Source organism: Cyprinodon tularosa, unplaced genomic scaffold, assembly GCF_016077235.1.
Source record: "Cyprinodon tularosa strain WSP-4 unplaced genomic scaffold, ASM1607723v1 ctg922, whole genome shotgun sequence".
Taxonomy (NCBI): domain Eukaryota; kingdom Metazoa; phylum Chordata; class Actinopteri; order Cyprinodontiformes; family Cyprinodontidae; genus Cyprinodon; species Cyprinodon tularosa.
Genome location: NW_024039699.1, coordinates 210,939 through 236,047, shown reverse-complemented (window position 1 = coordinate 236,047; position 25,109 = coordinate 210,939). Strand labels below are relative to the sequence as shown.

At 56.5% G+C, this 25,109-nt stretch overlaps 1 protein-coding gene across 1 annotated transcript; it reads left to right on the top strand.

Moving 5' to 3' along the window:
- The first annotated feature begins 142 nt into the window (after positions 1 to 142).
- commd2 (COMM domain containing 2) lies at positions 143 to 25,083 on the top strand. The gene is made up of 6 exons (XM_038274630.1): positions 143 to 292; positions 925 to 1,002; positions 9,749 to 9,831; positions 13,402 to 13,476; positions 13,571 to 13,669; positions 24,780 to 25,083. The coding sequence occupies exons 1-6, from the start codon at positions 226 to 228 to the stop codon at positions 24,984 to 24,986; spliced, it is 609 nt and encodes a 202-aa protein (XP_038130558.1). The 5' UTR covers positions 143 to 225; the 3' UTR covers positions 24,987 to 25,083.
- Positions 25,084 to 25,109: the final 26 nt, after the last annotated feature.

The window sequence follows — 25,109 nt, the reverse complement described above, 5'->3', positions numbered from 1 at the left end:
TGATCCAATAATATGTCAAAGGAAAGAGCAGCTAATACCTTAAAACACTAAAGATATAAGTGACCAGGAGTACTGTCGTATGATTTCATTTATTCATATCCAATTAGTTTAATTTAATTGGAAGGTTATTAGAGTCCTTTACCAGCAGGCGGCGCTACTTTACCTTTAGCGCCTAAAATCAACCCGCGAAGAAGAACGGCGTCTCGCCGCCTAGAGGATCTCGGGATGCTGCTGGTTCTGTCTGAGGAGCATAAAGACCACCTGGGCTTCCTCACCCAGGTCGATGGTTCCGGTAAGATCAGCCGAACCGAACCGGGTTCCGAACCCTCTGCTTTATTTAGCGGTCATTCAGTCCAAGTCAGCGGCAGAATCAGCGAGTGTCACGTGACCCGCCTGAGCCAATGAAAACCTGCGGTTTACTTCCTGGTTCTCTACCAGCAGAACGTTTCATTCTGGAGGTTTTAAGATTTATGGAAATAAATTTATTACTGGTTGGTTTTTGTTTCTTCCTCGGAGAAAGTTGTTAAATATGGCGTCTTATTAACAGTCAGAAAAGTTAATATTTATTAAAGAACATGATTTTCTTTAATGTTTCTCTAAATCTTTACCAAGTTGGATGAAAAAAGTTTTTTGTAATTCTCAGAATATTAAAACTGTTTCTGCAAATAAAGAGACTTTATTTAGTGATCTTAATTCTTTGTTTTATTTTTATTTCCCGGCTTTCATACTTGTGTCCTTAAAGCAGGTTTAGAAGTTAATGTTTCCTGTTCTTGTTTTATCTGATCTTTTCTTTTTGATCGTTTGTTTCTTTAAAAGGTTTCTGATGAAGCTGGTTGGTCACAGACCTCCTCTGGTTGTTTTATTTCTGCTTTAGATGAACCAGCAGGTCTTCCATGTTTCATTCTCTGCATGTTTTCCTTCCAGTGGTGGAGGAGTTCTGCCGCATCGCTCTGGAGTTCCTGAGGAAAGGAAGCAACCCAAAGATCTATGAAGGAGCAGCCAGTAAGACTTTCACATTCTAGGTAGAAAGATCTGCGTATAGCTGCAAACAGCGCTGTCCACAAAGACCACAGAGAGACTGCAGACAGGTCTATGTTTCCATGGAGACAACCGGTTTGCATTGTTCCTAAAATAATAATAATATTAACAATTATAATGAAAATGATAATAATGATTTAGACGGCTTTAAATCCTCATCCTGGTCACTGATATAGCTGTGGGGGCCCCTGGTCAGTGATGGAGCTGTGGGGGCCCCTGGTCAGTGATGGAGCTGTGGGGGCCCCTGGTCAGTGATGGAGCTGTGGGGGCCCCTGGTCAATCAGATGGAGCTGTGGGGGCCCCTGGTCAGTGATGGAGCTGTGGGGGCCCCAGGTCAGTATGGAGCTGTTAGGGAGCACCCATCGTCAAGGTGGATAGGAGCTGTGGGGGCCCCTGGTCAGCATGATGGAGCTAGTGGGGGGCCCCCTGGTCCTGATGGGGAGCAGGTGGGGGCCCCCTGGTCAGTGATGGAGCTGTGGGGGGCCCCTGGTCAGTGATGGAGCTGTGGGGGCCCCTGGTCAGTGATGGAGCTGTGGGGGCCCCTCGTCAGTGATGGAGCTGTGGGGGCCCCTCGTCAGTGATGGAGCTGTGGGGGCCCCTCGTCACTGATGAAGCTGTGGGGGCTCCTCGTCAGTGATGGAGCTGTGGGGGCCCCTGGTCAGTGATGGAGCTGTGGGGGCCCCTGGTCAGTGATGGAGCTGTGGGGGCCCCTGCGTCAGTGATGGAGCTGTGGGGGCCCCTGGTCAGTGATGGAGCTGTGGGGGCCCCTGGTCAGTGATGGAGCTGTGGGGGCCCCCTCGTCAGTGATGGAGCTGTGGGGGCCCCTGGTCAGTGATGGAGCTGTGGGGGCCCCTCGTCAGTGATGGAGCTGTGGGGGCCCCTCGGTCAGTGATGGAGCTGTGGGGGCCCCTGGTCAGTGATGGAGCTGTGGGGGCCCCTGGTCAGTGATGGAGCTGTGGGGGCCCCTGGTCAGTGATGGAGCTGTGGGGGCCCCTCGTCACTGATATAGCTGTGGGGGCCCCTCGTCAGTGATGGAGCTGTGGGGGCCCCTGGTCAGTGATGGAGCTGTGGGGGCCCCTGGTCAGTGATGGAGCTGTGGGGGCCCCTGGTCAGTGATGGAGCTGTGGGGGCCCCTGGTCAGTGATGGAGCTGTGGGGGCCCCTCGTCAGTGATGGAGCTGTGGGGGCCCCTGGTCAGTGATGGAGCTGTGGGGGCCCCTCGTCACTGATATAGCTGTGGGGGCCCCTCGTCAGTGATGGAGCTGTGGGGGCCCCTGGTCAGTGATGGAGCTGTGGGGGCCCCTGGTCAGTGATGGAGCTGTGGGGGCCCCTGGTCAGTGATGGAGCTGTGGGGAGCCCCTCTTCACTGATAAGCTGAGGGGCCCCTCGTCAGTGATGTAGCTGTGGGGGCCCCTGGTACATTGATGGGAGTGTGGATGGGCCCCCTGGGTCCACTGATTATAGCGTGGCGGCGGGCCCCTGGTCAGTGATTGGAGCTGTGGGGGCCCCTTGTCGTGATGGAGTCTGGGGGGCCCCTGGTCAGACGTGATTGTAGCTGGTGGGCGCCCCCCTGGGTCAGTGAACAGGAGCTCGTGGGGCGGCCGCCACTCGTCAGTGATTGCGGATGCATAGTGGGCTGGCCCCTGGTCGTATGGATGCTTTGGGAGGCCCCTCGTCAGTTGAATGGAGCGTTTGGGGCCCTAAGGTGTCAGTTGATGGAGCTTGTGTTGGGGCCCCCTGAGTCAGTGGATGGAGCTGTGTCGGGTGGGGCCACCTCGTCAGTGATGATAGCTTGGGGGCCCCTCGTCACTGATAGCTGTTGGGGAACGCCATACCGCCCCCTCGTCCCAGTATCTGGAAGGCTAGCTGTGGCGGCGGGCCCCTGGTTCCAGTTGATGGAGCTGTAGCTGTGGGGTCCCCTGGTCACTGATATACAGCTGTGGGGGCCACCGGTCCAGTGTTGGAGCTGTGGGGGGCCCTGGTCAGTAAGATGGAGCTAGAATGGGGGCGCCCCCCTGGTCAGTGATTAAGGAGCTGACGGGCACCCTTGGTTTCAGTGATGGAGCTGTGGGGGCCCCTGGTCAGTGAGTGGAGCTGAGTGGGGGCCCCTCGTCCAGTGTATGCAAACGCTGTGGGGGCCACACCTGGTCAGTGATACATGAGGAGCTCTGTGGGGGCCCCTGTCAGTGATATGAGCTGGGGGCCCCTGGTCACAGTGATCGGAGGCTTTGGGGCCCAGCCTCGGTCAGTGATAAGCTGTGGGGGCCCCTGGTCATGGGAGCTACTGCGGGTGTGCCCCTCCTGGTCCATGATGGACTCGTGGGGCCTGCCATTTGGTCAGTTAAGTGCTGCTTAGGTGTCCCCTCGATCAGATGATGGAGCTGAGGGTTGTCCAGCCCCGCCCCTTTGTCGTCATTGAAGGAGGCGGCATAGGGAGCACCACAGTACAGTGTGATGGAGCTAGAGGAGGATCCCTGGTACTAGTGTGACTGGGACTGTGGTGGGTGTGGAGGAGTGGCCACCAGATCATGATAGGTGAGAGTCTAGTGGGGTGCCGCCCTGGGCTCCCTCTCAGATCAGATCCGGAGTAGCTTGTGTGGGAGGCCCCTCTACATGAGAGAGGAGCGTGGGGCGTCCCCTTGGTCTAGTTATGGAGAGCTCGTAGGGGAGCCAGCCTGGTGTCGATGACGTGGTAGGCCTGTGGGGGCACCTGGGATACAGTGAAGGACATGTGGGGTGCCCTCTGGTCAGGTGATCCGGGGAGCATGAGGGAGGCCCGTCGGCCACCCTCGTCATTGGATGGAAGCTGTGGGGTCCCCTCTAACGATAGGAATCATAGCTGAGCGGGGGAGCCCCCATCGTCAGTGATAGCAGCTGTGGGGGCCCCCAGGTCAGTGATAGCTGTGGGGGCCCCTGGTCATTGGAGTGGAGCTGTGGGGTGCCTCCTGGTCAGTGATAGGACGCTGCTCGGGAGCGCTGCCTGGTCAGTGATGGAGCTGTGGGGGCCCCGACCCCCTCATCAGTGATGACAAGCTGTGGGGGTTGGCCGACCTGGTCAGTGATAGGAGGCTGTGGGGGCCGGGCCCTGGACAGTGATGGAGCTGAGGTGGGCCCACGAGGTCATTGATGGGAGCTTGGGGAGTGCCGCCTTGTGTCAGTGATTGGAGCTGTGGGAGTGCGAGGCATCGGCGCACCTCGTCATTGATGGAGCTGTGGGCGGCCCCTGGTCAGTGATGGGAGCTTTGGCACTAAGCACACCAACACAAGGTGGTAGTCTGGCGTGGACCCCTGGTCAGTGATGGAGCTGTGGGGGGCCGCACGTGGTCAGTGAGTTGGAGCGTGGGTGGGGGAGGCAGCGCACCACGTCGTAAGGCGATAGTGAATGGAGCCTCGTCGGGGGACGCCGACCTACGCATTGATGTGACTGGTTGTGGGCGCCCCCTGGTCAGAGTGATAGGAGCTGTGAGCGAGCTCAGCTCGTCGGTCAGGTGATAGGCGGCTGTATAGGGGGCCCCGATGGCGATCGAAGCAGTTAATATAGCTGAGGGGGCCGCCTGGTCAGTGCATGGAAGGCACTCGTGGGGCCCCGGAGTAGCAGTCAGATTGCGGCTCGTGGTGTGCCCACGTCAGTGATGAGGGAGGCTGTGGGGGTGCCTCGCCCTGGGGGTCAGTGAAGGGAGGGCTGTGGGTGCGCAGCTGCGCCTGGATCAGTGATGGAGCTCAAGTGTGGGGCGCCCAGGACAGTGCATAGTGAGTCTTAGTGGGTAGGCCCCTCCTCATCACGTCAGTTGATTTATCAGCTGTGGGGGCCCACCTGGTCATGTAGATAGAGACTGTGGGGCACAAACTCGAGAATTCGCATGGTCATCTTATTGTAGGCTGTGGGGGAGCCCCACGTTCAGTTGATTATAGAGCTAGTGTGGGACCCATTCCGTCATGATGGAGCTGGTGGGGTGCCCCGTGTGTCAGTGAAGTGCGAGAGGCATGGGTGGGGGAGCCCCTGGTCAGTGCGTAGGAGCGTGTGAGGGGCACAGGCACATCGTCATTGGAACTAGCGTCGTGTTGGTGTATGTCGCGTAACTGTCGGACCCTGGAAGCTATGTGGGGGCCCCCCTCGCGAGCGTCCAGCTGAAAGGGAGCTTGTGCGGGCCCCTGGTCAGTGATGGAGCCGTGGGGGGCCCCTAGGTCAGTGAGATCGGAGCTGTCGGGGCCCCTGGCAGTGATGGAGCTGGTGGGGGCCCCTCTCCAGTGAATCATAGCTGTGGGGGGCCCCTCTCAGTGAGTGATGCAGCTGTGGGGGCCCCCTGTTCAGTATGGATGGGCTCTGGGGCCACACTGGTCATGTTATGAGCTGTGGGGGCCCCTCGTACAGGATAGGAAGCAGGTGGGCCCCTGGTCACTGATGGACGCTGTATTGGGGCTCCATCTCGTTTGGAGCTGTGGGGGCCCGTCTGGTCAGTGGCGATGGATGAGTCTGTGTGATGTGGAAATCCCCACATTCAAGTCGCAGTGATGGAGCTGTGGGGGCCCCTCGTCAGTGATGGAGCTAGTCGGGAAGCCTGCCTGGTGTTGGCGATTGTCATAGGGAGTCATACGTTGCGTCAGGATCCATACATTTCGGTCATCCATTAGATAATAGCTCGTGGGGCGCCCACTCGTCGCGTGATGCATTGCTTAGTGGTACGGGATGCAGAGAGTGCGTCTCGTGTCTGGACATAAGGGGATCGACATAATAGGCGAAGCTACAAGAATGTATGGTGTGGGGTTAGTCCGGGCCGGCCGAGCAAGTTGAGATGGATGGCGTTGGGGGGCCCCTGGTCAGGTGTGATGGGGAGTCTGTGGGGGCCCCTGGAGGTCAGTGAATTGGAGCTTGTGGGGGCACCTCCCTACGTGTCGATGAGTAGTGAGCTGTCTGGATATGGGCTCGCCAGCGCTGTGGTCAGTGATGGAGACTGTGGCGGTAGCAGGTCCCCGTGTGGGGGCGAGAATTGAGTGAGGGGACAGCTTGAGGGGCCACCGGTGGTCAGTGATGGAGCACACTGGTGGTAGGGTCACCTGCTCGGATTACAAGTGAATATAAATAGCTGAGTGGGGGCCACCTCGTTCGAGTGCGTTGGAGGCTGTGGGGGCACCCTGGTTTCATGATGAATGGACAGTGCTAACAATGATGTAATGGGCCACGAGCTACTAACCGTCAGTGATTAGGTAGGCGTGTGGTGGGAGGTCGTCTCCTGGTCATCCTCTGGACAGTGATCGTGGAGCTCAGTGGTAAATACTGGGTAATCATACATGGGTCAGACCCTCCTGGGGTATAAGTTTTACAGCACTAAGGCCCGCACCGACAGTGATGGAGCTGTGGGGGCCCCTGGTCAGTGATGGAGCTGTGGGGGCCCCTCGTCAGTGATAGAGCTGTGGGGGCCCCTCGTCAGTGATGGAGCTGTGGGGGCCCCTGGTCAGTGATGGAGCTGTGGGGGCCCCTGGTCAGTGATGGAGCTGTGGGGGCCCCTCGTCAGTGATGGAGCTGTGGGGGCCCCTGGTCAGTGATGGAGCTGTGGGGGCCCCTCGTCAGTGATGGAGCTGTGGGGGCCCCTGGTCAGTGATGGAGCTGTGGGGGCCCCTGGTCAGTGATGGAGCTGTGGGGGCCCCTCGTCAGTGATGGAGCTGTGGGGGCCCCTGGTCAGTGATGGAGCTGTGGGGGCCCCTGGTCAGTGATGGAGCTGTGGGGGCCCCTCGTCAGTGATGGAGCTGTGGGGGCCCCTGGTCAGTGATGGAGCTGTGGGGGCCCCTCGTCAGTGATGGAGCTGTGGGGGCCCCTGGTCAGTGATGGAGCTGTGGGGGCCCCTCGTCAGTGATGGAGCTGTGGGGGCTCCTCGTCAGTGATGGAGCTGTGGTGGGGGGCCTGGTTTCTGACGGAACTGTGGGGCCCCTCGTCAGTGATGGAGCTGTGGGGGCCCCTCGTCAGTGATGGAGCTGTGGGGGCCCTCGGTCAGTGATGGAGCTGTGGGGTCCTCGTCAGTGATTGGAGCGGTGGGGGGCGGGCCGGTTTCTGACGGAACTGGGGGCTCCCTCGTCAGTGATGACGCTGCTGGGGGCCTCCTCGTTCCTGATGGAGCGGTGGGGCCACCCTCGCCGTGATGGAGCTGTGGGGCCCCTCGTCAGTGATTGGAGGCTCTGTGGGGGCCCCTCGTCAACTGATAGGGACAGCTGTGGGGGCTCCTCGTCATGTGATGGGCATTGGGTGCCCCTCGTCAGTGATGGAGCTGTGGGCCCCCATCAGTAAGTGATGGTAGGCTGCCTGAGTGGGGGGCCCTGGTCACTGATGGAGCTGTGGTGGGGGGCCTGGTTTCTGACGGAACTGTGGGGCCTCCACGTCCAGTGATGGTGGCGTGTGGGGGGCCGGCCTGGTCACTGATGGAGCTGTGGTGGGGGGCCTGGTTTCTGACGGAACTGTGGGGGGCCCCCCCTCGTCATGATGGAGCTGTGGTGGGGGGCCCTGGTTCAGTGATGAGCTTGGTGGGGGTCTCACCCTCGCAGTGAATTGAGGCTAGTGGGGGGCCCGGTCAGTGATTGGAGCTGTGGTGGCTCCTCGTCAGTGATGGAGCTAGTGGGGGCCCCTGGTCACTGATGGAGCTAGATGGTGGGGGGGGGCCTGTTTCTGACGGAACCTTCATGTTAAACATCACACAAATACCTCATGGTCTACCTCCCTCCTCCTGGGTCTCCTGTAGAAGCAAGCGCTGTGGCTGACCCTCTTTTCTTTCTTGTCTGTCTGCAGGACGCGCACCTTTGGGGAACACTGGAGGCTGAAGCGGCAGGTTGATGACGAAGAGGAGGGGTGGGCTGGTCGTAAACAAAAGTTCTCCTTCCCCTCTCCTAAATTTGTCTGAAGGCGGGCATGGTTCCTGTTATTTTCCCAACGGCTGCGATCAATCAGAGCCAGGCCTTCTACGATTTTGACTACGATCCACGTACTACACACGCGATGAAGCTGCTGTGGCCCCAGAGAACCCCCCTCGTCCTGATTCTCGGAGACTTGGCGGGCACCTCGCTCATTGATGAACGAGCCTCTTGTGGGGTGCCCCCACCGTGCGTTCACTGCTAGTAGATAGCTAGGTTTGGGGGCTCCGATGAGCGCGTTAGATGTGACGCTGTGTCGTCGCTGCCCAGCCCGTCCCGAGTCTGCAGTCGATGGAGCTATGGGAGGCGGGGTGAGAACGCCCCTGCTGGTGCTGACTGAAAGAGGAACGCTGATTGAGGGGGGCCTGATTCTCGTTGCGGAGACAGGACACTGTCACTAGGCCACCTCGTCAGTATGATGTGAGTCGGAGGGGGGCCCTCTGGAGCGAGACTCTGATGGACTAACATGGGTCGGACTGTGTAGGGGCCCCATCGTCATTGAGTGAGAGAGCGATAAGTGATGGGGGTGTCTCCCCTCTCCTCTGTGTGCTCGTGACCTCGGGCAGTCTTCTGTACCCGGGTGCCCCTGGTCAGTGATGGCTAGCTGTGGAGGGTCGTCCCCTGTGTCAAGAGTGATCGGCAGAGGCTCGGATTGGGTGGGTATGGGACTGCCCCTGCACGTCAGTGATGGAGACGTGGGCTAGCTGTGAGGGTGTGCGCTTACCATCTGGACACAGCATGATGAGCATGTTGGTGTGCTCCAATCGTGATGCAGTTGAGAGGAGATCATGGTGGTATACGGCCCCTCGTCGTGTCATGATGGGAGGCAATGTGGGGGCTCACACCTAGATGGTATATACAGACGGTGGGCAGGCTGGGTGCCTGTCACTATGTGCACTGCGGCTACACTACCTAACTCGCACGCTGTTGTGTAGGCGCACACGCTTCCACCGCCACCTCTGCAAGCCGCACCCCTCGCTTCATTTCCTCCCAGGTGGGAGGCCCTGCCGCCCGGTCCCCTCCTCCTCTCCCTCTCTCCCCCCTGGGGGGAAGGCGCCCCGGTCCTCATCCTCACCGGCGCCACCACGGTGGGTAGGGGGGCCACCGGGCCCCCCTCCGGACACCGTGTACACAGCCCTAGCAGGCCCCCTACACCACAACGCAACCCACACCTGCCAAGACCAGCCCACCACAAACCTTCCTTCAAAAGTCAAGAGATGAGCAGTGGGGGCCCCCTGTTCAGTGAAGGAGACTGTGGGGGCCGCCTCGTCAGTCGATGGAGCTGGTGGGGGGGCCGCCTGGTACATGGTGATGGGGAGCGCATGTGAGGTGGCCCCAGATGGTCTGTATGTTTAGGAAGACTTCTATAGAATGAGTTTTTTCTAAAAAGCGGCAGGTTCATGTTGGAGTGACGTCTGTTCTGGTTGATCATCGTCGCCACCTGGTGGTCTGGAGCTCTTTTACCTGCCAGATTCCCTCTGTGTTCGCTAGCATCAATGAGGCGTTTGCTGGACTCAATTCTGATTTTACACGCCGTTGGCCGCCCAGACCCCCTTGCCCCCAGACGTTCAGCTATAATAGGACAGCAGTCTGTAGTGGGAGCATGGATGGGACATTCAGCTCCGCAGGTCAGAGCAGAACCTCTGCTGACCCAAAAGAACCTGACGGCCCTTATTGCTGCTGATGTTCTGTAAAGATGAAGGCGGAGCTTCCAGCAGCTGCAGTGATGGATGGCGGATGCTGCTCTGCGTCAGGAGGTGGTCTGTCTGGATCCCATGGAGCTGCATGGGTTAACCCTGACCCTCTGTCTGCAGGGAAGCTCAGCGTTCCGGTGGAGATGGTGCAGCATGGAGTGGAAGGCCTCATGTTCCTGATGACGGAGAGCTCCAAGCACATGGTGAGCAGGAAACCGCATCCTCCTACCAATCCTCTTAGCTGCTAGTGGGCGTCTTCTGCTTCAGGCTGGGCAGGACGTCTAAAGCTCTGCGTGTCACAACTACTGAAATCGTTTGGTGCGTCAAGCAATTCCTGTTTACCCCTTTTACCTGGAAAGGGTCGGTGGGGGGGGCAAGCATCTCAGCAGTCAGCAGGATCAGTATCGGGGCGCCCAGAGCTCCTGGAAAAGCAATCGTACAAAATCGGAGCGTCAGATGCTGGAATTTAGCAAATGAACTGGAACCCATCAGCCAATCAGAAAAGCTGATCCAGGGTTTTTTTGGGAGAGACAGACTCTACCTGCAGACCGTCATCGCTTCCGCAGACATTCATCGATTCATCGGCAGACTGTCAGTCGCAGACATTTCACCCGCAGACAATCTCGATACATTAATCCGATCGCAGACATTTTCACGCTGCAGACCATTCAACCGCAGTACGATTCCATCGCATACATTAATCCGCTACACGCCAGACATTCACCGCAGACATTCACCGCAGACATTCACCGCAGACATTCACCGCAGACATTCACCGCAGACATTCACCGCAGACATTAATCGCAGACATTAATCGCAGACATTCACCGCAGACATTCACCGCAGACATTCACCGCAGACATTAATCGCATACGCCATTGCAGACAAACAGCGCGCAGACATTAATCGCAGACCAATCCACGCACCGCACGACATTCACCTGCGCGAAGACATTCACGGCGCAAGACATTCAATTCATTCACCGCAGACATACACAATTCACCACGCAGGACAATTAATCGCTGACAGTCGACAATCACGAACATGCCGCAGACCTTCACCGCATACCTGTTTAAATCGCGAGACATTCCACCCGCCAGACATTCACCGCAGACATTAATAATGCAGGACATTAATGCGCAGACAATCACCGCCATGAGAGACTTCACACCGCATGCACGACATTACATCCGCAGACATAATTCATCGCAGGCACATTCACCGCAGACTGTTCTTCCGCGCAAGACATTAAAACGCAGACATTCATCGCAGCAAACTCACAACGCAGACATTCACACAACTTCCGCAGACCATTCACCCGCAGACATTCACACGCAGCAGTACATTCACTGCGCAGAAGACATTCATCAACACCCCAGTGACATTCACCCGCAGTACTTCACTCGCAGGACCTCCACACGCAGACATTCATAATTCATCGGCAGGCCATTACCAAAATCACCGCAGTACTATTAATCGCAGTAGACAATTCCAATACGAGCAGACATTCACCACCGCAAGACATGCATACAGCGCAGACAATCAATTTCACCGCAGAAAACATTCAACACCTCAGCGACATTCAGCTCGCAGACATTCACGCACATGACGCCGCTATACCATTTCACCGCAGACATTCACCGCAGACATTAATCGCAGACATTCACCGCAGACATTCACCGCAGACATTCATCCAGACATTCATACGCAGACCGATTGCATCGGGCTCAGACAATCAATTCACGGGGGCCGCAGACATTCAACCCAGACAATAATCGCGTGCATACCATAATCGTAGACTTCACCTCGTGCAGAAAATAATGCAGGAGAAGGCATACCATTAATCCCGCGGAAGACCAAACAATGACGCCGATAACATTCACCAGCAGACATTCATCCGCAGACATTCACCCCGCGAGACATCAACCCGCAGAAACATTAATTCGGCAGGACAATAAAATTAATCCGCATGACATTCAATTCACCGCAACATTAATCGCAGAGACATGAGCACCGTCAGACATTTCACACGCAAGCGACATGCAACCCTTTGCAGACATTCATCGCAGACATTCACCGCAGACATTCATCGCATACATTAATCGCAGACATTAATCGCAGACATTAATGCGCGATGACATTCACGCGCAGACATTCAACACGCGCAGACAATTCCACGCCGCCATACATTCAACCGCAGACATTCAAACCGCACACATTAATGGCAGACATTCCACCCGCAGACATTCAACCGCAGACATCAGCACGTTATCCTGCAGAGACCAATTCATTCGCAGACATTCACCCGCAAACATTCCACGCGCAGACATTACATCGCAGAACATTATTCGCAGACATTTAATCGCGAGACATTCACACCGCGCTAGTACCCCAAGAGAAGGGGAGCGACATTCAACCGCAGACAATCACCCGCAATAAAAAAAATGCCATAAACAAAAAATTCACGCGCGACAAGACAATCACAATCACCGTAGACAATCACGCTCGCAGACATAAATTCGCAGAGACATTGAATCTCCAGACATTAATCGCAGACATTCACCGCAGACATTCTGCATATGAGGAATAAATAAATAACTAGGAGTTAAACTCCACGTTAGAGAAGCAGGAGGAATGGATCGTTATGTAGCATGAACAGCTCTGATCATTATTGCTGCACTAAAACATTTTTTATCAACTATAGAGGAGCAGTTTATAAATACGCAAATTAACTAGAAATGTGAAAATATTGGATTATATATTCTGGTTTCTCCTCGCGCAGTTTTTTATTATTAAATTTTTTTTATTTTTTTATAACCTCCAAACCATAAAGAATCTTTCTTTACTATTCGCCTTCCTTCCCAGCCCTACGAGCGTCAGCAGGAAAGTGCCCCCACAGGTGGCGCCGCAGCAGCAGAGAGGCTCCCCAGCGGGTATTCCCAGCGCCGTCCTCCTGGTGGGGTTATGCTGGAGGCTCTGGAGCTCCCAATAAGAACTGCAGACTATAGGGGATACCATAATCCGATGCAACTGAGATGTTTGGAGGTGGACTTTCTCACTTAAAAACCTCTTCAAACTATTTTTCAACTGATAAAGTAAATAAAGCCGAGCTGCTCTCTGGCTTAAAGCTACAGAACAGACCAGTAAACAACCAGAGCGTCAGCAGCTGGACCAGTTTGATCCAGAGTCCAGATTTCTGCGTCTGCGTGTTTTTGATGCTCAGATCGCATTCAGTGTGAACGCAGATTTATTGGTTCAGGGTAAGACTCCCAGCCTGGGGAAGTAAAGGATGAACCAGATTCCAGATAGCAGCAACATTTCCTGATGGACAGTTTGAGAGCACAGACTAGTGAAACCAGGATGAGGAGTTCAAACAGCGGGATTAATAAACCCACTGAACCCCTAAAGAGCATCCTTTGTTCAGCTCAGGAAACTAAAGCAAATAAGAGTAAAAACAAACCAACAGATTCTGCAGAGTGGGAGAATAGAGATAGAATGAAGCAGAATGATGAAAAAGGGGTCCCTATGTCCTCCAGCAGTCTAAGCCTATAGCAGCAGAACTATAGAGATAGCTCAGGATAACCTGAGCCACTCTAACTAGAAGCTTTATCAAAAATGAAAGTTTGAAGCCTTGATGTTGCCCCCCCAGCACAGTCTGCAGCCTTCAGGCAGTCTGTGCTGTGAACTGGGCCTACATGACCAACCAGCAGCTAATGGCAGATAGATCTGCTCTGCGTCGTCCTGTCTGACCTTCTCTCTCTCTGTACGTCCAGATCTCTGAGGTGGATTTTATGGACTCGGTCTTATCGCTTGGATTCACTGACCAGCTCAACCAGAGCCTGTTGCAGGTAAAGTTTTCATTTGAAACTTGTGGAGAAACAATCCCTGTGCATGATATCTGCATCAGATAGCTGAGGAGCTTCTCTAATCTATATGTTCCAGCTCTACGTGCAGCACAAAGACCAGATCCGCAGCATGCTAAGCCATCTGCGCTGCAGTCAGCCAGCTTACCACAACCTAGAGTGGAGGCTGGATGTTCAGGTTAGTGTCTGTGTGACTTTGCTAATAATCACTTTCTTCTGCTGATAGCCAGAAAAAGTGAAGCCACCAGCCGCCATCTTGGTACTCCCCATGCCACGCAGTAAAATGACTCCCAGTGCAGCATCTGTCTGCAGGAAGACGTTATATTGATGGAAAAAGTAACTGAATTTCCAAAGTCTACTGCTTCAGTTTTTATAACAGCAATTTGCATAAACTCCAGAATGTTCTAAAGAGTGATCAGCGTAACAGCAATTAATTGCAAAGTCAATAATTGCCTAGAAAATGAACTTTATCCCCAAAACACATTTCATGGTGATTGCAGCCCTGCCTTAAAGGAGCAGCTACCATGGTTTCAGTGATTGGTCCATTAACACAGGTGTGGGTGGTGATGAGGACAGGGCTGCAGATCAATCTGTCAGGATTCAGTCAGAATGACGCCACTGGACACTTTAAACAGAGGCTGCTGCTTGGCATCATTGTTTCTCTGCTGTGAACCATGGTTATCTCTAAAGAAACACCTGCAGTCATCATTGCACTGCACAAAGATGGCCGAACAGGAAAGAGAATGGCAGCTAGAGAGATTGCACCTCAGTCAGCAATCTATGGCATCATTCAGGAAGGCCCTCTGTCCTTTGTTTTTTTATTGCATATGGAGAGAGAGAAGGTTACATTGCCATGCCAAAAAGGCACTACTCCAGGCAGCGCGCGCAAAGAAAGGCCAGCCGAGCGCGCCAGCTGGACCTCTCCTGAAAAGTGATTTCATGGGGCGGCAGGCCGGATGGACTCCTGAGGCCGGGGACTACAGCGCGTGACCAGAGCTTGCTCAGAGGCAGAATGGCAGCATGGCTAGGTGATATGAGTGCAATCTTTGCCCACTGTGAGGCGCGAGATGTTAATCTTGAGCCGCATAAGCATGGCTCTAGAAGGAGGGCCCAGCAATAGAAGCCGCACTTCTCTCCAAGGAGGGGGAAAAACCATCAGAGGACAGACCTGATTATTTCATGCTTTAAGGTCACAGGTGAGGGGAACTGCTGGAGGGACTCGGGGGGGGGATGGGGCGGTAGATGTGTACGGGTTGGGCAGCATGGTACTGTATAAAGGAATAGAGTAAGGGGGGATGGTGAGGTGGGGGGGGGCGGAGGTGGACGAAGGGGTGATGGGGGTGGGGGTGGATGTTTGGGGAGGGGGCTCTGGGGCTGCGGGGGGGGTGAGGGGGTATGGCAAGGCTTATATTTGGGTCTGGGGGGTTGAGGGGGGGGGGGGGGTTGGGGGGTGTGCGGGTGCCGGGGGCGGGGCGTTGGGGGGCGGGTGTGGGAGGTGTGGGGGGCGGGAAGCTGGGGTGATGGGGGGGGCTGGAACGGGGGGGGGGGGGAGGGCGGATTGCGGGGTGAGGAGGGAGGGGTCTATGGGTGGTGGGTGGGTGGTTAGTGGTGATGCGGGGGAGAGGCCAAGGAGGGCTTGGGGGGTGGGTGGTTGGGCGGGGGGGGGGGGTGGCGGGAGAGTGTGAGTTATAAATGTGATGTCCCAAAGATATTTAAGACATTTAGGATCTTTGACATGGTGGGGGGCGGTGCAGGTTGTGGGATTTTGCGGTAATTGCACGTGATATACGGAGGTGGTGGGGGGAGGAGTGGGGGCCAGGGTTCGCTGGGGGGGGGGTTGATGCCGGGATTGGTGAGTAGGTTGCTGGGTTGGGAGGTGGACATGGGTTGGGTGGGGGAGAGGGGGGGGGTAGGGTGGGGGTGGGGTGAGGGGCTGGGGGGGGAGGGTGCGATTGTTGGGGGGGGGATGCTTTGTGGGTTTATTGGTGGTGTTGTGGATTCGTGGTATTTTATTGGTTAGGGTGGGGCCTGTGTGTTGGTGTGGCTGGTGAGGGGTTTTTTCGGGGTTAACTTGGGGGGGGTTGGGGAGAGTGGTCGCAAAGGTCTTTTTTTCTTTTTTTTAACTGTACATTATTTTCAATCCGCATTTTTTTTTTTTTTTTTTTTTTTTAATTTTTATTTTTTTTATTGACTCTTTACACGGTGTGATGCGTTTATTTATTTATTCTAAGTTAATCCTACTGATTTGCTGTAGAAACAAGCCAGTCCTGGTCATGCCTGATTGCAATATTCATCTTTAAAGTCTTCAGCTCTAAAAATGAGACATCCGGCCCGTTGCTTTGTTGCTGCAGGAGCAGCTCACGATCTGGGATTAACATTGCCTTGCGGTTAATAGGGCTGTTCCAGTACTTATAATGAAGCGGCCGTTGGTGGCGTGCACATGTTAACCCGGTTCATACACTGAATGACGTGACTGCCCTGCCTTGTGGAGCATCGTGGGGCATAACAGTGGCGCAGGCATCTAATTGTGTAGTGGGTGACGAGTGCGGATTCCGAAGAGAAGAAGGTAAGTCACAAAGAAGAAGAATGGGTTTAGATAAGACAAGACAACACACAATTGAAAAGAAGTGTCCAGAGCGAAGCATCACGAACAAGAATGATTAGTGTAATTAAGACACGAGTATAACAGCAACCTCTTACGCCACTATCTCACACCCAGGCAATCCTGCACGCCCGCCCTCCCACATGGCACACCACGCGAACCCCGGTGATAAAGTCACAGTTTCTCACATACAAGCGCGACACCCACCATCGAATAAACACTTAGTAAACCATAACCCAAACGAAGCCACAAACGGGTTTATCGGCGGGGAGTGAAGTGTTGGGTGAGAGCGCCGAAAAGGGGGTACGGGGGGAATGAGAAGTCACAAGAGACCGGCTAGACGAAATGTGGCTAAGAGCAACGAAGCGTGATATGGCACTGAAACACTGAAGAACCAGACCCTCCCCCCACAACAACGACGGAGCAAGCACATCAAATTATTCCAACAGCACGCACCCCATAAGATCATAGGAAAAACCGAAGGGTGGCTAGCGGACAAGCAGCTGGAGCTAAAGGGTAACGCGGTCGAAGTGTTTGTATCGGAACGGGGACACAGACTCATCAGGGCCCGCATAGAAACACAACACTCCTAGGCTTATGCATTCCGCAGAACCCGAGGGATGACAGCTGAGCTCAGCCCAAAAGGTCAAACGATAACGCCCCGAGCGCACGCGCCAGGCAAACCATGAGAGACGCGGGCGAGTCTCCGTAAATAACGAGGACTGCCGACAGATTACCAATTAGAGGCGGGGAGAGACAGACGGATCGTACTCGTTGTAGGAGAACAGTTGTTTCAAAACCATGCGCCCGAGGGACGGGGCCAGCTTTCGTGTCTCCGATTCGTCCCCTACTCCCTCGCTAGTCACTGGCCGTGTTACCGCTCAGCCATGCTATGTGGGTTGGCATGGATACCCGACCATCTGCGCATACTAGGAAGAAAACAGGACTCAACCCCCCTCGCTTATCCGCGCGCAGTTTGGGAGATAGAGACAGAAGGCGTCACAGAGCAGGGCAGGGTTAGAAGGGGGGGAGTAGTGAGGTGTTGAAACCGATTGCAGATCGAGAGCTGATAAGACCAGTACAGAGCGGGGTAGATGGGAGGAAATCAGACCAGGAAGGACCGAAGAAGCACATGATAGTGTGATTCGTCAGTACGACACTAAGGATGGATTGTTATAACGAGTGATCTAAGGATGAAAGAAGAACTATGATGGTAGAAGGGTCACTAAAATATGTAAAAAAGAATAAAGGAAGGAACAAGGAAACGTAAGTGTCTAGGGAGAGTCAGAATTTTGAATAAATAAGAAAGAGGAGGAGAGCGCGATGAAGGTCCCCGCACGGCAGAACATGAAGGGAGGGGGGGGGATGTACTGGGGAACGGGAAAGGGAGCGTCCGCGGGAGTAGAGCGGGGGGTATGAGAGTGTTTACGAGGGGCGGGGCCCTGCGGTGGAGGTAGGGCAAGGTGGTCACGTGGGGCGGGGGGAAGTAAGATAGGTAGTAAGCGGTGGTAGGAAGGATACGGGAAAGGTAGTTGTAGGGCGGAGTCGGGGCGAAGCGAAGGTCGGAGAACCATAATAAAGATGACAGAAAGCTAACGTAAGGTTCGGCCCACCCAGGATGTCAAGGACCAGGGGGCATGGCACCTCATCAAGGAGACTCATTAAGGACAACGCACGCTATAGAAGAAGATGGAAAGCAGTCAAGAGTGGGGAACAAGAGTGGAGATAGAAACGAGTGGTGCATACACATATCAACAGGAATGGAATCCCAAGACAGAAGCATGAAAAGCACGAAAGAAAAGGGGTACCGGCAGATGCGAAGGGGGGCAAGACAGGCAATCCGGCCTCATTCCGGGGCGCAGCCCGAGAACTTAACACGACTCGGCCCTCCAGCAAGAGAAGGCCATCCGTCAGTACGCCCCCAACGCAGCCCGGAGGCGCTGACCGGGCGCAAGACAGACAGTTCGACTCTTAACCTAGGTAACCAGCTTTAAAGCAGGGAGAAACGAAACCACACCGCAGCAGCAGAACTACGGGATAAGGCACAGAATTAAGCACAGAAAATCGACGACTCAAGGAAGACCTGCCACGTTGAGCGACGCCAAAAAGGCAGAAGAACGGGCGACGGAACAGCAGCAAGCACAGGGAGACGGTAACACCAAGCAGTTAATACCAGAAGGCCGAAGACCGGCGCGACACGCCAGACAAGACGCAGGGCGCAGCACACCAGAAGACCAAACACAGACGGGGAGAAGAAAGAAGAAGTAAAGGGCGAAGCAAAGACAGAAAGAGGTAGTAAAGGGATTAAGAAAGACGAACGCAACGCAAGCAATATCACGGACGGATAACGCACGAATGGGGCGAAGAGTGGAAACGTAGACGGAGACAAGACAGGACACACGAAGCTAGAAAGACACAAGGGGAGAAGAAGGAGAATATAAGCAGGGGGCGACAGACAGCAGAAGACGGTAGGATGCAAGCGGGGGAGCAGACAATCCCCTGGTCCCCAACTATAGCATCACGGAAGAAAGAAGCAAGGCACGACAGGGCGGGCGACCAGCAACTCGTCCAAGTAGGAAAAGAAGTGAAAGAGGGAGCCAATGTACTAAAGCGAAAAAAACCCAAGAAGACGAGGGGAGACGCAACAGAAGCTGAAGGGATCAAGGAAGATCGCATAGAAGGAAGGAAGAAGGGAGCTTCCAGGACATCACCACCGCCCTGATCTGTTCCATCTATTAATAGGGTTAACGGTACAGGTCGCGGGCAAAAAGAAAGCGTAGATAAAGACGGGGGAAGACGAATATCGGGAGTCAAGTGGCGATGCAGGGAAAAGCTGGGAGAGAGGCCGGCGTTGGGACCCGCCAAAGCCGCTTAAGACCAGAAGCAGATCCAAAACCACCCCGCGATGACCAGACCAACATGCCACCGAGACCAAAAAGGCCATTACTAACAGCGGGCAGCAACGAAAAAAACAAAATCATAGACGGCAAGCAGAGGGAGAAGGGGAGAAAGGATAACGAGAGATAAGTGGGAAGAAAGTACACACAATTCGCAAGAATGATATTGGGGTGGCAAGCAGGAGGAGGGTGGGGTGACGTTAAAGGGAAAGTGTAAAGGGAAAAAGAAAGGGAAGAGGAGTGGCAGAAAAAAGAGCCCCAATTAAGCCAAAGAGACAGATTACAAATAAAAAAAAAGGATCAATGATGACAAGAACATACCACACATAAGGAAGCTTGAAGAGGGTGTGGATTAAGAACGAATAGAGAAGCAAAATGGCACGCAAGGCACCAGTAAGGGGAGGAGTAGTAAAAAAGAAGAAACACAACCAATAATAAAGAAGGGAAGGAGGAAGAAAAAAGACACTGGAAGAAGGAGGCCTATATGCGGATTAGCGGGGATAAAAGAAAGAAACAGATCGCAGGAATCCTGGAACGACGAAGAGGTGGGAAGAACAATAAACACGAGGTCCGACAGAACCGCGTAAGCCGAGCAGGGAGAAGAAAGGGATCGCCACAACGAACACCTACGGGGACAACGATCTCGGAGGGGGAGCCGAAATAAAGAATCTTACTAGAAAAACAAAGAAGAAACCAAAGGGGAGACGGGGGAAGACAAAAAACCAAAGCCAGAAGACGGGGACCGCAGAAAGCGAAGAAGTAAGTCAGGGGGAGACAAGAAAGAAAGTAACGAAGCAAATTTGGGGGCTACAGACGGGTTGAGCTGAACAAAACAAAGGTAGAGCTAAGGACGAGCCAAGGGAAGGGGAAGGGTAGCGGAAAGAACGAAGAAGGGAGGGGAGAAGCATAACGCACCCGAACGAATGGGGAGAAAGCACCGAACGTAAGAAAGAAGAGGGATAACGGACAAGCCGCCAACAAGGGCGGTATGAAGCAAGGGAGAAGAATAAGGAAGAAACACAAGCAGGGAGCAAAACGCCAACACCAGAAACGAAAGAAAGTGTCGAAGGGCAAGACCCCGCAGAGCGGGGGAGACGACAAACGTAAAGAAGAAGGGAGATGAAAAGACGAAGAAGGCGGACGACAGCAACAGACCGAGACAAGAGGAGCACCGCACAGAAGACACTAGACAAGCCGGATCAGAACAAGGAGACAGTAAGCACCGCACAGACAGACAGCGAAGCAAGACACGAAAGACCGGACAGAACGGACGCCAAGTCAGGGAGACGCGCAGCGCCGAAGCAAGGGGCGAAGGAGCACGAAGACCAGACCAGCACCAGGGCGACACCGCCGCAGGGGACGCAGACCTCCTCACTCCTCCGTCCCTCCTTCTACCGCCTCACTTGTCTCTCCCAGCCTCCCTCCTGTTTCTCCTCCCTCACTCCTCCTGTCTCCGCCCTCCTCCTCCTTGCTCACCTCCCTCTCCTCCTCCCTTCCTACTCCTGTCTCCTCCCTCTCCTCTTCCTCCTCCTGTCTCCTCCCTCCTCCTCCCTCCTCCTCCTGTTCCTACCTCCTCTCCTGTTCCTCCCTTCTTCCTCCTATGACTCCTCCCTCTCCTCTTGTGTCTCTCCCTCCTCCTCCTGTCGCCTCCCTCCTCCCCCTTCCTCCTCCTGTCTCCTCCCTCCTCCTCCTGTCTCCTCCCCTCCTCCTCCTGTCTCCTCCCTCCTCCTCCTGTCACCTCCCTCCTCCTCCCTCCTCCTCCTGTCTCCTCCCTCCTCCTCCTGTCTCCTCCCTCCTCCTCCTTCCTCCTCCTGTCTCCTCCCTCCTCCTCCCTCCTCCTCCTGTCTCCTCCCTCCTCCTCCTGTCTCCTCCCTCCTCCTCCTCCTCCTCCTGTCTCCTCCCTCCTCCTCCCTGTCACCTCCCTCCTCCTCCATCCTCCTCCTGTCTCCTCCCTCCTCCTCCTTCCTCCTCCTGTCTCCTCCCTCCTCCTCCTGTCTCCTCCCCCTTCCTCCTCCTGTCTCCTCCCTCCTCCTCCTTCCTCCTCCTGTCACCTCCCTCCTCCTCCTGTCTCCTCCCTCCTCCTCCTTCCTCCTCCTGTCTCCTCCCTCCTCCTCCTGTCTCCTCCCCCTTCCTCCTCCTGTCTCCTCCCTCCTCCTCCTTCCTCCTCCTGTCTCCTCCCTCCTCCTCCTGTCTCCTCCCTCCTCCTCCTGTCTCCTCCCCCTTCCTCCTCCCTCCTCCTCCTGTCACCTCCCTCCTCCTCCTTCCTCCTCCTGTCTCCTCCCTCCTCCTCCTGTCTCCTCCCCCTTCCTCCTCCTGTCTCCTCCCTCCTTCCTCCTCCTGTCACCTCCCTCCTCCTCCTTCCTCCTCCTGTCTCCTCCCTCCTCCTCCTGTCTCCTCCCCCCTTCCTCCTCCTGTCACCTCCCCTCCTCCTCCTGTCACCTCCCTCCTCCTCCTTCCTCCTCCTGTCTCCTCCCCCTTCCTCCTCCTGTCTCCTCCCTCCTCCTCCTGTCTCCTCCCTCCTCCTCCCTTCCTCCTCCTGTCTCCTCCCCCCTTCCTCCTCCTGTCTCCTCCCTCCTCCTCCTGTCTCCTCCCTCCTCCTCCTGTCTCCTCCCTCCTCCTCCTGTCTCCTGTCTCCTCCCCCCTTCCTCCTCCTGTCACCTCCCTCCTCCTCCCTCCTCCTCCTGTCACCTCCCTCCTCCTCCCTCCTCCTCCTGTCTCCTCCCTCCTCCTCCTGTCTCCTCCCTCCTCCTCCTTCCTCCTCCTGTCTCCTCCCTCCTCCTCCTGTCTCCTCCCCCTTCCTCCTCCTGTCTCCTCCCTCCTCCTCCTTCCTCCTCCTGTCACCTCCCTCCTCCTCCTGTCTCCTCCCTCCTCCTCCTTCCTCCTCCTGTCTCCTCCCTCCTCCTCCTGTCTCCTCCCCCTTCCTCCTCCTGTCTCCTCCCTCCTCCTCCTTCCTCCTCCTGTCTCCTCCCTCCTCCTCCTGTCTCCTCCCTCCTCCTCCTTCCTCCTCCTGTCACCTCCCTCCTCCTCCTTCCTCCTCCTGTCTCCTCCCTCCTCCTCCTGTCTCCTCCCCCTTCCTCCTCCTGTCACCTCCCTCCTCCTCCCTCCTCCTCCTGTCACCTCCCTCCTCCTCCTTCCTCCTCCTGTCTCCTCCCCCTTCCTCCTCCTGTCTCCTCCCTCCTCCTCCTGTCTCCTCCCTCCTCCTCCTTCCTCCTCCTGTCTCCTCCCCCTTCCTCCTCCTGTCTCCTCCCTCCTCCTCCTGTCTCCTCCCTCCTCCTCCTGTCTCCTCCCTCCTCCTCCTGTCTCCTCCCTCCTCCTCCTGTCTCCTCCCCCTTCCTCCTCCTGTCACCTCCCTCCTCCTCCCTCCTCCTCCTGTCACCTCCCTCCTCCTCCTTCCTCCTCCTGTCTCCTCCCCCTTCCTCCTCCCTCCTCCTCCTGTCTCCTCCCTCCTCCTCCTTCCTCCTCCTGTCTCCTCCCCCTTCCTCCTCCTGTCTCCTCCCTCCTCCTCCTGTCTCCTCCCTCCTCCTCCTGTCACCTCCCTCCTCCTCCTTCCTCCTCCTGTCTCCTCCCTCCTCCTCCTGTCTCCTCCCCCTTCCTCCTCCTGTCTCCTCCCTCCTCCTCCTGTCGCCTCCCTCCTCCTCCTCCTGTCTCCTCCCTCCTCCCCCTTCCTCCTCCTGTCTCCTCCCTCCTCCTCCTGTCGCCTCCCTCCTCCTCCTCCTGTCTCCTCCCTCCTCCCCCTTCCTCCTCCTGTCTCCTCCCTCCTCCTCCTGTCTCCTCCCTCCTCCTCCTGTCTCCTCCCTCCTCCTCCTGTCTCCTCCCTCCTCCTCCTGTCGCCTCCCTCCTCCTCCTCCTGTCTCCTCCCTCCTCCCCCTTCCTCCTCCTGTCTCCTCCCTCCTCCTCCTGTCTCCTCCCTCCTCCTCCTGTCTCCTCCCTCCTCCTCCTGTCACCTCCCTCCTCCTCCTTCCTCCTCCTGTCTCCTCCCTCCTCCTCCTGTCTCCTCCCCCTTCCTCCTCCTGTCTCCTCCCTCCACCTCCTGTCACCTCCCTCCTCCTCCTCCTGTCTCCTCCCTCCTCCTCCTGTCTCCTCCTGTCTCCTCCTCCTTCCTCCTCCTGTCTCCTCCCCCTTCCTCCTCCTGTCTCCTCCCCCTTCCTCCTCCTTCCTCCTCCTCCCTCCTCCTCCTGTCTCCTCCCCCTTCCTCCTCCTGTCTCCTCCCCCCTCCTCCTCCTGTCTCCTCCCTCCTCCTCCTGTCTCCTCCCTCCTCCTCCCTCCTCCTCCTTCCTCCTCCTGTCTCCTCCTCCTTCCTCCTCCTGTCTCCTCCCCCTTCCTCCTCCTGTCTCCTCCCCCTTCCTCCTCCTTCCTCCTCCTCCCTCCTCCTCCTGTCTCCTCCCCCTTCCTCCTCCTGTCTCCTCCCCCTTCCTCCTCCTGTCTCCTCCCTCCTCCTCCTGTCTCCTCCCTCCTCCTCCTTCCTCCTCCTGTCTCCTCCCTCCTCCTCCTGTCTCCTCCCTCCTCCTCCTGTCTCCTCCCTCCTCCTCCTGTCTCCTCCCTCCTCCTCCTGTCACCTCCCTCCTCCTCCCACCTCCCTCCTCCTCCCTCCTCCTCCTGTCTCCTCCCCCTTCCTCCTCCTGTCTCCTCCCTCCTCCTCCTGTCACCTCCCTCCTCCCCCTTCCTCCTCCTGTCTCCTCCCTCCTCCTCCTGTCTCCTCCCTCCTCCTCCTTCCTCCTCCTGTCTCCTCCCTCCTCCTCCTGTCTCCTCCCTCCTCCTCCTGTCTCCTCCCTCCTCCTCCTGTCACCTCCCTCCTCCTCCCACCTCCCTCCTCCTCCCTCCTCCTCCTGTCTCCTCCCCCTTCCTCCTCCTGTCTCCTCCCTCCTCCTCCTGTCACCTCCCTCCTCCCCCTTCCTCCTCCTGTCTCCTCCCTCCTCCTCCTGTCTCCTCCCTCCTCCTCCTTCCTCCTCCTGTCTCCTCCCTCCTCCTCCTGTCTCCTCCCTCCTCCTCCTGTCTCCTCCCTCCTCCTCCTGTCACCTCCCTCCTCCTGTCTCCTCCCTCCTCCTCCTGTCACCTCCCTCCTCCTCCCACCTCCCTCCTCCTCCTGTCTCCTCCCTCCTCCTCCTGTCTCCTCCCCCTTCCTCCTCCTGTCTCCTCCCTCCTCCTCCTGTCTCCTCCCTCCTCCTCCTGTCTCCTCCCTCCTCCTCCTTCCTCCTCCTGTCTCCTCCCTCCTCCTCCTGTCTCCTCCCTCCTCCTCCTGTCTCCTCCCTCCTCCTCCTGTCTCCTCCCCCTTCCTCCTCCCTCCTCCTCCTGTCACCTCCCTCCTCCTCCTTCCTCCTCCTGTCTCCTCCCTCCTCCTCCTGTCTCCTCCCCCTTCCTCCTCCTGTCTCCTCCCTCCTCCTCCTCCTGTCTCCTCCCTCCTCCTCCTTCCTCCTCCTGTCTCCTCCCTCCTCCTCCTTCCTCCTCCTGTCTCCTCCCTCCTCCTCCTGTCGCCTCCCTCCTCCTGTCTCCTCCTCCTTCCTCCTCCTGTCTCCTCCCTCCTCCTCCTGTCGCCTCCCTCCTCCTGTCTCCTCCCTCCTCCTCCTTCCTCCTCCTGTCTCCTCCCTCCTCCTCCTGTCTCCTCCCCCTTCCTCCTCCTGTCTCCTCCCTCCTCCTCCTGTCTCCTCCCTCCTCCTCCTGTCTCCTCCCTCCTCCTCCTGTCTCCTCCCTCCTCCTCCTGTCGCCTCCCTCCTCCTGTCTCCTCCTCCTCCTCCTGAGCGGACCGTTTTCCTGTTCTGCGTTTTGATGACCTGTCTCTGATCTCCTGTCAGTTGGCGAGTCGCTCGCTCCGTCAGCAGATGGTTGCCACGGTCACCATGCGCCTCCTTTTGTCGGGTTCTGATGGGGGCGGGACCCTCTGCTGCCTGGACCTCCAGACGGACCCCAGCACGCTGCTGCACCTCATCTCCAGTCTGGAGGCGGCCCTGGCGGCCATGAAAACGGGCCACGCCCGGCGGATTCTACGCAACATCAAATGACTGGACTCACTGGGAGGACTGGTTCTGATGCGGAGCGACGGCCCAGAGCGGCGGATCTCACTGCTGCTCTGATTAATAAAATGATTTCTCTTCTCTACGCTCATCTGATCTCCTTCAGTGAAA

Bases quoted from the DNA above. Each gene is read 5' to 3' on its own strand.
- commd2 (XM_038274630.1), top strand. From the start codon at position 226: ATGCTGCTGGTTCTGTCTGAGGAGCATAAAGACCACCTGGGCTTCCTC. The intron at 293-924 runs GTAAGATCAGCC...TTTTCCTTCCAG, and splicing joins CACCCAGGTCGATGGTTCCG to TGGTGGAGGAGTTCTGCCGC. The intron at 1,003-9,748 runs GTAAGACTTTCA...CTCTGTCTGCAG, and splicing joins GATCTATGAAGGAGCAGCCA to GGAAGCTCAGCGTTCCGGTG.